Source organism: Salvelinus fontinalis, chromosome 31 (genome assembly GCF_029448725.1).
Source record: "Salvelinus fontinalis isolate EN_2023a chromosome 31, ASM2944872v1, whole genome shotgun sequence".
In the NCBI taxonomy this organism is placed as follows: Eukaryota; Metazoa; Chordata; class Actinopteri; order Salmoniformes; family Salmonidae; genus Salvelinus; species Salvelinus fontinalis.
In genome coordinates, this window is record NC_074695.1 from 18769029 (window position 1) to 18780468 (window position 11440).

At 45.6% G+C, this 11440-nt stretch overlaps 1 protein-coding gene across 7 annotated transcripts in view; it reads right to left on the minus strand.

Moving 5' to 3' along the window:
* The window catches only part of LOC129829727 (nck-associated protein 5-like), a 26436-nt gene extending 15311 nt beyond the window's left edge, over positions 1 to 11125 (minus strand). The window contains exons 1-4 of one of the 7 annotated variants that reach the window (XM_055891606.1): positions 10780 to 11117; positions 8001 to 8112; positions 3368 to 3510; positions 2702 to 2831 (exon numbers count right to left, since the gene is read on the minus strand). In XM_055891606.1, the coding sequence (XP_055747581.1) occupies positions 2702 to 2827 (126 nt within the window). In that variant the 5' untranslated portion in view covers positions 2828 to 2831; positions 3368 to 3510; positions 8001 to 8112; positions 10780 to 11117. Of the gene's footprint in view, positions 1 to 2701; positions 2832 to 3367; positions 3511 to 4627; positions 5039 to 8000; positions 8113 to 10779 lie in introns of those variants that run through there. The other 6 variants (XM_055891607.1, XM_055891605.1, XM_055891610.1 and 3 more) reach the window with 6 other exon arrangements.
* Between the last annotated feature and the right edge of the window lie 315 nt (positions 11126 to 11440).

An 11440-nucleotide genomic window follows, 5' to 3' on the forward strand; every position in this document is an offset into this window, starting at 1 on the left:
TGAATGGACTCTTAATCATAACATCTTTATCTTTCAGGACCGTATTTTTAAACAGGTCAATGGACGTGCCATGGGAGCTTACTACAGCCCTTCCTACGCTGGTTTGTACTTGGGTAAATGGGTAAATGACTTCATTTTGGATCCTTCTAATAACCATTTCTTTGACCAGATTATATGGTGGGGACGCTATATTGATGATGTTTGCCTGTTTTGGTCCGGCTCAGAAGATGAACTTATTTCCTTCCACCAATACCTTAACAGCATCAACCCTAACACTAAACTAACTATGGAGTACAGCAAGGATAACATACATTTTTTGGACCTCGACATTAGTAAAAATGACAAAGGTTGTTTGCACACATCAATCTTTAGGAAGCCTACAGATGGGAATACCATTCTGAGGGCAGACAGCTTTCACCCCAAAAGGCTAAAAGAGAATATTCCATATGGCCAATTCCAAAGAGTCCGCAGAATTTGCGATCAGGAAACAGACTAGTGTCAAATCTGCTGAATTGGAGAATCGCTTCTTGAATCGGGGCTACAGCGTTCAGGTCCTGAAAGATGCAGGTATAAGGGCTGGATTACTTGACAGAGAGAACTTGTTGCGAAGGGGAGTGCCTCGTGATACATCAGAGAGAATGTATTTTCTTACGAAATACAGCACTGAAGCAGAGAACATTAAAAGAATCATTAAAAATAATTGGGGAATCATCCAAAGTGATACACTACTACGCCAAGTCTTTCCTGAGCCACCAGTCATAAGCTTTAAGAGATGTCCTACCCTAAATGCCAAGTTAGTCCACAGTTATCTTCCGGGTGACTCTCAAAAAACTTGGCTTGACCACAAACCCAAGGGCTCTTTTAAATCTAACCAGTGCAACCATTGCAGAGAAAAAGTATTTTGTTGACACAGCTTCCAAAATGGAGTATTACGTCAAGCATTTCATTAACTGCAAAACCACTCATGTCATCTATAGATTGGAATGTCCACAGTGCAAGGTATTCTACATTGGACAGACAAAGAGACGCCTTCAAGACCGCTTAGCGGAACACAAGTATGCCATACGGGTAGGCAATGAAGACTACCCCATGGCAAGGCACTACAAGTCCTTACACCATGGCAACGCTGCCTCCCTACAAGCTATGGGTATTGATCATATTCCGGCCTCTATTAGAAAAGGGGACCATCTTAAACAGTTAAACCAAGGTTTTGGGATTTACAAACTACAGGCCACTAAATACCCTGGTTTAAATGAAGATATGTATTTACAAACTACAGGCTACTAAGTACCCTGGTTTAAATGAAGATATGGATTTACAAACTACAGGCCACTAAGTAGCCTGGTTTAAATGAAGAAATGGATTTACAAACTACAGGCCACTAAGTACCCTGGTTTAAATGAAGATATAGATTTACAAACTACAGGCCACTAAGTACCCTGGTTTAAATGAAGATATGGATTTACAAACTACAGGCCACTAAGTACCCTGGTTTAAATGAAGATATGGATTTACAAACTACAGGCCACTAAGTACCCTGGTTTAAATGAAGATATGGATTTACAAACTACAGGCCACTAGGTACCCTGGTTTAAATGAAGATATGGATTTACAAACTACAGGCCACTAAGTACCCTGGTTTAAATGAAGATATGGATTTACAAACTACAGGCCACTAAGTACCCTGGTTTAAATGAAGATATGGATTTACAAACTACAGGCCACTAGGTACCCTGGTTTAAATGAAGATATGGATTTACAAACTACAGGCCACTAAGTACCCTGGTTTAAATGAAGATATGGATTTACAAACTACAGGCCACTAAGTACCCTGGTTTAAATGAAGATATGGATTTACAAACTACAGGCCACTAGGTACCCTGGTTTAAATGAAGATATGGATTTACAAACTACAGGCCACTAGGTACCCTGGTTTAAATGAAGATATGGATTTACAAACTACAGGCCACTAGGTACCCTGGTTTAAATGGAAGATATGGATTTCTCACCCTTCCTGTAGGGTCGTGATAGGTCCATTTGCTGTCATCTAGTGGACATTTTGCTCAATTGCCCTCAGCTATGTTTAGACTGTTGTTGTCCATGTTGGCTGTGTTCTAGTGTACTATGGAATATATTGCTTTCTTATTCTTGACACTTCTCCCAGTCATATTTAAGGTTAGAACTACCTTTCTAAGTGTTCTGATACTTCTAGCTTGGAGTTGTATTTTTATGATAACATAGCTACAGTATTTCACGTTTTAATGTGTATAGTATTGCTTACTAGGTGTGTCCAATCAATTTTGTAACCACTCCCTCTTCAAATTAGGGCTAATTGGAAAAGCTGTTCAAAAGAGGACATTGTATTATTTATTTGTACTCCCTGACGAAGGCCATGCAGCCGAAACGAGTCAGATTTTTAAAACCTTGTTTCTATTGAACATGCCATACAAATAAAGGCATTTTAATTAATTATATGAAGAGTGCCTTGGTCCTCCTTTCTTTTTGATGACCAATTCACCCCTTTCACCAAAGAGCATCTTCTGTCTACCAAAATGTACTATTGTGTACCTTAGTAGCACTTCCCTTCCTCCTCTTTCTACAGAAATAAAAGCGCTGAATGTGGTAAAATTATATAATATTTAAAACATGATATAATTTGAGATGTCTTGTATTCATTTAATTGTGATGGTGGTTGGCTCACCTCCAGCTCTCTGAGTCGGTCCATCAGTTCTCCGCTGTTCTCCTCTTCCTCCAGGTAGTCCTCAACATCTCCCTCGTCTGACTCCAGGTTTTCATCACACATCCTCGGTTCTGTCTCATCAGACATGGTTCTGATCATGAACACAAGAAGGCGGTTTCTAATGTTACAATCGTCTCACTTTACTCACAAAACCACAATGCACTACGTAACCACAAGCATAAGTCTACCCTTGCCTTGAGACATGGCTGTAGACTCCTATGGCATCTAACAGCTAGACCATAGGAGACATAACAGCCTCATCTCAAGGCAATAATCTACAGTTGAAGTTGGACGTTTACATACACTTAGGTTGTAGTCATTAAAACTCATTTTTCAACCACTCCACAAATTTCTTGTTAGCAAACTATAGTTTTGGCAAGTCGGTTGGGACATCTACTTTGTGCATCATGACACAAGTCATTTCCCCAACAATTGTTTACAGACAGATTATTTCACTGTATCACAATTCCAGTGGGTCAGAAGTTTACATACACTAAATTGACCATGCCTTTAAACAGCTTGGAAAATTCCAGAAAATGATGTCATGGCTTTAGAAGCTTCTGATAGGCTAATTGACATAATTTGAGTCAATTGGAGGTGTACCTGTGGATGTATTTCAAGGCCTACCTTCAAACTCAGTGCCTCTTTGCTTGACATCATGGGAAAATCAAAAGAAGTCAGCCAAGACCTCAGAAAAAAGATTGTAGACCTCCGCAAGTCTGGTTCATCCTTGGGAGCAATTTCCAAACGCCTGAAGGTACCACGTTCATCTGTACAAACAATAGTATGCAAGTATAAACACCAAGGGACCACGCAGCTGTCATATCGCTCAGGAAGGAGACGCGTTCTGTCGACTAGAGATGAACGTATTTTGGTGCAAAAAGTGCAAATCAATCCCAAAACAACAGCAAAGGACCTTGTGAAGATGCTGGAGAAAACAGGTACAAAAGTATCTATATCCACAGTAAAACGAGTTCTATATCGACATAACCTGAAAGGCCGCTCAGCAAGGAAGAAGCCACTGCTTCAAAACCGCCATAAAAAAGCCAGGCTACGGTTTGCAACTGCACATGGGGAATAAGATCATACATTTTAGAGAAGTGTCATCTGGTCTGATAAAACAAAAATAGAACTCTTTGGCCATAATGACCATTGTTATATTTGGAGGAAAAGGGGGGACGATTGCAAGCCGAAGAACACCATCCCAATCGTGAAGCACGGGGGTGGCAGCATCATGTTGTGGGGGTGCTTTGCTGCAGGAGGGACTGGCGCACTCCACAAAATAGATGGCATCATGAGGAAGAAAAATGATGTGGATAAAGTGAAGCAACATCTTAAGACATCAGTCAGGAAGTTAAAGCTTGGTCGCAGATGGGTCTTCCAAATGGACAATGACCCCAAGCATACTTCCAAAGTTGTGGCAAAATGGCTTAAGGACAACAAAGTCAAGGTATTAGAGTGGCCATCACAAAGCCCTGACCTCAATCCTATAGAACATTTGTGGGCAGAACTGAAAAAGCGTGCGCGAGCAAGGAGGCAGAATTGAAAAAGCGTGTGCGAGCAAGGAGGCATACAAACCTGACTCAGTTACACCAGCTCTGTCAGGAGGAATGGGCCAAAATTCACCCAACTTAGTATGGGAAGCTTGTGGAAGGCTACCCGAAATGTAAACTTCTGACCCGCTGGGAATGTGATGAAAGAAATAAAAGCTGAAATAAATCATTCTCTCTACCATTATTCTGACATTTCATATTCGTAAAAAAAAATGGTGATCCTAACTGACCTAAGAAAGGACATTTTTATTAGGATTAAATGTCAGGAATTGTGAAAAACTGAGTTTAAATGTATTTGGCTAAGGTGTATGTAAACTTCATACTTCAACTGTACCTCAAATAACAGGGAGTGTTTAGCGATAAAGACGTTCTCTTCTGAGAATGGAACAGTAAATCCCTCTAGTGTCAGGTTCTTGATGATGGAGAGATGTAACACTATTCTGCCATGTTAGACTGGATGTGTTGGATCAGATAAATGTATAACTGGTGTATCCATCTGTTTGCTGGCTTTAGCTAGATAACTGAGGAATCTATAGTGATCTATAGCACACTGCGATACTTTTGTCAAAGCCCATAGAACATACTGTCGGGATGAGTCCATTGTACAACAAACATACTGTCAGGATGAGTCCATTGTACAACAAACATACTGTCAGGATGAGTCCATTCTACAACAAACATACTGTCGGGATGAGTCCATTCTACAACAAACATACTGTCAGGATGAGTCCATTCTAGATCCTCCCTTCCCCCACCTCGCACCCTCCCTTCCCTAACCTCTCACCCCACCCTCCCTCCCTCCCCCACCTCTATCCTCTCTTTCTCCCTTCCACACCCTCATCCTCTCACCCCACCCACCCTCCCCCACCTCTCTCCTCCACCCTCCCTCCCCCACCTCTCTCCTCCACCCTCCCTCCCCCACCTCTCTCCTCCACCCTCCCTCACCTCTCTCCTCTCTTCCACACCCTCATCCTCTCACCCACCTCTCTCCTCCACCCTCATCCTCCCTTCTCCACCCTCATCCACCCCCACCCCCCTCTTTCCCACCCACCCACCCACCCTCATCCTCTTTCCCCCACCCTCATCTGCTCCCCCCACCCTCTCCTACAACCTCACCTCACCCTCTTTCCCCCACCCTCTCATCCAACCCCACCTCACCCTCTTTCCCCCACCCTCTCATCCAACCCCACCTCATCCTCTTTCCCCCACCCTCTCCCCCAACCCCACCCTCATCTGCTCCCTCCACCCCACCCGCTCCCCCCACCCTCATCTTTCCTCCGCTCCCCCCTCTTTCCCCCACCACCCTCATCCGCCCCCCCCTCTTTCCCCCACCACCTTCCTCCGCTCCCCCTCCTCTTTCCCCCCACCACCCTCATCCTCTTTCCCCCACCCTCTCCTCCACCCTCATCCTTTCCCCCCCTACCCTCATCCTCTTTTCCCCACCCTCATCCTCTTTGCCCCCACCCTCCTCTTTTCCCCACCCCCACCCTCATCCGCTCCCCCACCCTCATCCGCTCCATCCTCCTCTTTCCCCCACCACCCTCATCCTCATTCCCTCATCCTCATTCCTCCACCCTCATCCTCTCTCTTCCACCCTCCCTCACCTCTCTCCTCCACCCTCCCTCACCTCTATCCTCTCTCTTCCACACCCTAATCCTCTCACCCCACCCACCTCTCTCCTCCACCCTCATCCGCTCCCCCCTCGTCTTTCCCGCACCACCCTAATCCTCTCTCACCCACCCTCATCCTCTTTCCCTCACCCTCATCCTCCTTTCCCCACCCTCATCCTCTCACCCCACCCTCCCTCACCTCTCTCCACTCTCATCCTCTCTTTCTCCCTTCCACACCCTCATCCTTTCACCCAACCTCTCTCCTCCACCCTCATCCTCTTTCCCACCCTCATCTGCCGCCTCTTTCCCCCCACCCTCATCCTTTTCCCCCCACCCTCATCCGCTCCCACCACCCTCTTTCCCCATCCGCTCCGCCCACCCTCTTTCCCCAACCCTCATCCGCTCCCCACCCTCTTTCCCCCAACCCTCATCCGCCACCCCCACCCTCATCCGCTCCCCCAACCCTCATCCGCCCCTCCCCCTCTTTCCCCCACCACCCTCATCCTCTTTCCTCCACCCTCATCCTCTTTCCCCCACCCCAACCTCTCACCCCACCTCTCTCTTCCACCCTCCCTCACCTCTCTCCTCTCTTTCTCCCTTCCACACCCTCATCCTCTCACCCCACCCACCTCTCTCCTCCACCCTCATCCGTTCCCCCCTCCTCTTTCCCGCACCACCCTCATCCACCCTCATCCTCTTTCCCCCACCCTCATCCTCATTCCTCCACCCTCATCCTCATTCCCCCACCCTCTCTCCTCCACCTCTCTCCTCTCTTTCTCCCTTCCACACCCTCATCCTCTCACCCCACCCACCTCTCTCCTCCACCCTCATCCTCTCACCCCACCCTCCCTCACCTCTCTCCTCCACCCTCATCCTCTCTTCCTCCCTTCCACACCCTCATCCTTTCACCCAACCTCTCTCCTCCACCCTCATCCTCTTTCCCACCCTCTCCTCCACCCTCATCTGCCCCCTCTTTCCCCCCACCCTCATCCTCTTTTCCCACCCTCATCCTTTTCCCCCCACCCTCATCCTTTTCCCTCTACACTCCACCCTCTTTACCCAACCCTCATCCTTTTCCCCCCACCCTCATCCTTTTCCCTCTACACTCCACCCTCTTTACCCAACCCTCATCCTTTCCCCCCCACCCTCCACCCTCATCCTTTTCCCCCTACCCTCCACCCTCATCCGCTCCCTCCACCCTCTTTCCCCAACCCTCATCCGCTCCCCCACCCTCTTTCCCCAACCCTCATCTGCTCCCCCACCCTCTTTCCCCAACCTCCCATCCTCATCCGCTCCCCCACCCTCTTACCCCAACCCCCCATCCTCATCCGCCTCCCCACCCTCTTTCCCCAACCCCCCATCCTCATCCGACCCCCAACCCTCATCTTCCCCCCACCCCCATCCTCATTTGACTGACATACAGGAGGATCTATAAAGAGAAAACTTCTAAAAGAGCAAATTATATTTTACACCACCATCAATAAAATATTTAAACACAGTATCTCCTTCTGTTTCCTATTCAAATGCCACAAAACTAAAGCGAGGACACTGAGAATCTGACAATGGCTAAAAGGACATGAAGAGAAAGCAGAGAGTGAAATCCACAGATAACAAAAGGGTAACCCTGAACACCATAAGGTAGACATTGCTATTTCAGCAGCACTGCTCGTTTTCAATGATGTTCCCACCTCCACTGCACTTTCCCCATAATACTTCCACAGAAAACAAAGAGTACATGAAGTGCAATGACACACAGTTTCCCAGTTTAAATGTAAAGAACAAGATATATCACGTAATCTCTGGGCTGGAACACAACACCTGTTTCTCTAAAACGGTTGTAAAATGGATACCTGCTATAAAAAAAAGTGTGCTTAAGGACATCCTTTTATAAAGGAGACAAAAATCTGTAACATTATACCATAAGAAAACAAATGTGTCATGCACCAGAAATAAATTGCCAAGCAGGGGGTCTCCCCAAAGGTATTATCCAGCCAGAAGCTATTGCAAGGGGGGTCAGTTTTCATGGGTGGAACATACAAGACAAAGAACATAGAAAATAACTGTCGACTAGAATAGTCTTCTGGAACAGACAGTCACCTGTGATGTCAGCTCTCCTTAGAGCAGAGCACTCAGTCCTACTCCTCGGTGTGTAAACCACCTCTCTCTCTCTCGCTCGCTCTAGTCTTCTCCCAATGTCAGAGCCAAAAAGCTGAGGAAAAACAAAATTACATCTTGTTATCATCCTCTCTATTCTTCATTTCTGTCATCCTCTCAACTGTTCTCTCATCCCTCCTTTTCCACCACTCACAGTATTCAGTCAGATTTGCTGACATCAAACATTTTTATATAGTCTATGACATCAAGGCCATCTTGCTCCATCTTGATCTCCCAGATGCACACTCAGAAAAAACATCTCAGAGAGGGGCTTCAAAGTGCTTTTAGCATGTGTGGACCTTAGAGAAATAGCATGTCTGTCATTATCAGGACCCGTATTCATAAAGTGTCTCAGACTGTTGATCTAGGATCAGTTTAGCCTTTTGGATTAAAATAAGATTATATGGTCAGCGAGATCCTAGATCAGCACTTCAAGGCGCTTTGTGAATACGGACCCAGAGCAATGTCATGTCACCATCAGGACTGGGCCTGGTATGGACTTCCTGTCCTCCCAGACAGTCCAAGACCACAATCTGCCTCTCGCTCTCATCTTGCCTTCTTTTCATCTGAGTCATTGTAAAGTGTAATGAAAGAAAGATGGATGAATAATTTAGCAGAGAGACCCAGTAGCCTTTAAGAAGTCCCCTTTCATGTTCCAGTGATAATGCCATGTCATGCAGGCTGCAGACACGCAGTATTAAAATCACTGTATTGAACCTCCATGTAACCCGTCTGTAATCTGGGATTCCCCATTACTGTACTGTCATCGGTAGTTATCTTCCGTTTCCACAAGACTTGCCCTCATAGCTAAATGGGAACAAACTCCGATGCTCTCTGTCATAGGTGAGTCCCATGTGGCATCCTATTCCCTATGTAATGCACTACTTTTGACCAAGGCCCATAGGCTTTATATAGGGAAGAGGGTGTCATTTGGGAGGTTGCCGTGTCCTCATACTGTAGCTAGGAGCGTGCTTAGTCACTGCCATAGGCTTCAGATTCAGAGTCAGTCTAGTCTGGCTGCGTTCCTTCAGACAAGATGAGTTTAGATAAAGAGCTACAGTATTAGCTCTTCACTCCCAAGCAGCCCTTAGATCTTGTCATTTTCCAATGCGATTAGCATCGACCTTTCCCACTTTGGGTTTCCAGCTGCAGATCAAACAGAGCAGAGCATTTTGCATACCTGTCTCAGTCAGAACACACCTGTTCCATTTGTGAAAATCCTGACCTGTGATCTATCTGTTGTTGTGCGACAAAAACAACAACTGGTGTTAGAGATTATTCTTATGATCCGCTTGTCATAGCCAAATAGTGTTATTGGGTGCACACACACCTGATCACATCCAAGAAACTGTGAAAAATGGCACTTCTTGAGCAATGATTTTCTTGAGAATGTTTTTTTCCTCTGGAGGTTGGTAACATTGATATTTATATCATGCTGTGTGTGTGAGGTAACCTGAATGGAGCTCAGAGTTCAAAGTGGCTCGATCTGGTGTGATGCCACAAAGAATGAGCTGACTTGCAGACTACACTCTATATTCATGGAATGAGGGCAAGGCTACAGTATAAATCAAAGACAACTCAGCACAGCCAAACCCCTTCAAGCTCCTTAAATCATGTCAGTCAGTCACACACTTGAGGATTTGGCTGCTGCCGGGCGGAGGCTGTCTCAGGTTATATCAAACAGTACCCTTCCCCATCTGCCAATCTGGGATGGCACAGATTGAAGTTCTCTCGGTGTGAACAATCAAAGTGTGTCAACAGGTGATGTAAACAACATTGAAGACTCAGACAGACAAATTGAACAGGATCTTAAAAAGAGAAATCACGACCCGTAGGAACAAATCTGAATCAACATGACTATCAACACTGTCACTAGCCTAAAATACACTATGTCACTGTAAATACACATTTAGACAGTGACATAGATCATATTCAGACTATTGGATTCATTTGTTACTGTGGCTTCTGATGTTTAGACAAAATAACAGTGAGACTAATCATCCAATAACAAGATTTTGACTGAAAGTACAGGAGAGAGAGAGGGAATAACGGATCGGGGGAGGGGCGATTCCCAAAAGAACCCAGAGGTTGGATCAATGCCATGTCTGAGACTAATCAACCTGAGTGGTGCAGGCCTCGCGGGGATATTTCTAAATATTTGCCAGGCAACCCCACCCTCCGTCCTCCCTACAGGAACTGCATTATAAGACTGCCAGTCCAAATACAGCGAGACTGGGGAGGCTTTGTCATAATTGGGCACACTAAACAGCAAACCACATGTGTACACATGCCCCTCTCCTATGATCTATAAACAAACTAAATCAACCCCAATCAAACGCATCCATGTTGGGTTGAACAATGAAATGACTAAACATGGTTCTGAGTGCTTAGCGTTGCTCCAAAAATTGTCCACTGATGCTACAACAACAGTGTCATACGTGTTTCATAATAACATAGAGGTTACATAGACCTGCCTGTGGGCGTCTGATTTCTGCTTCCCAGGTTCATCTGTCCTCTCAGTCTCCACAGCTAATACGTCATATGGTGTGGTTCTGTCACATCAACTCTACATCTCATATCTACACGATCAATCAATGAAATCTAAACAGCCATAACGGCACAAAAGGGACAAATAGTCTAGACTACATTGTCAGTCCTAACAATAAAAACGTTTTACTATATGTTCAAATCTGCTTGTCCTAAAATGCCCACCCAGTCTCACCTTGCTTCATATCCTAGCATCCGCTCAAAGCATCCGAGAGAGCCCCAGTCTAAAGAAAATCAATCGTAAAAAAAGCCCCACAATATAAGTATTTTCCAGTTGAAAAAGGGATTTATCCACAAGGTGATGCCCTCTCCTCTAATAAGGAACTGTTTCCTCTAAACTACTGATAGAAAAAGGTTCGTCCTCGAGCATGTGAATTGTGTGCATCTCTCTCTGGCTGCCCTGTGCTGTGCCGTCTGCCTGCAGTGGCTGCCATATCTCCCATTGTTCCAGGGCGAGTGAGGAGGCAGGCTTCCTGCCCCAATAGACCCTTCCTACTATAATAACTGTAGACTTGCCCCCACCTCTCTCCTCCTCCAACTACTGCTTCTGCTAAACATTAACCCTGCAGCTGCTGGTCAGGCAAGACCATAAAGGAGCGAGAAAGAAGGAAAAGAAAGGGTGTTGTTTCCAAAGAAACCCCACTATGTAACAGACAAAAGCGTGGACCCAGAGAGGATATCCAACAGTCTGGCTAGTTGGTTTGTTTAGTAATGGAGTTATCCAGCCAGAGCTATTCAACTGCCTGTATAAAGAACATGAGTTCTGTGCCAAGAGGATTTTATCCTGAATCAGAACATTAATGACTATTATTAATATGCAACAGAGGGAAAGACAA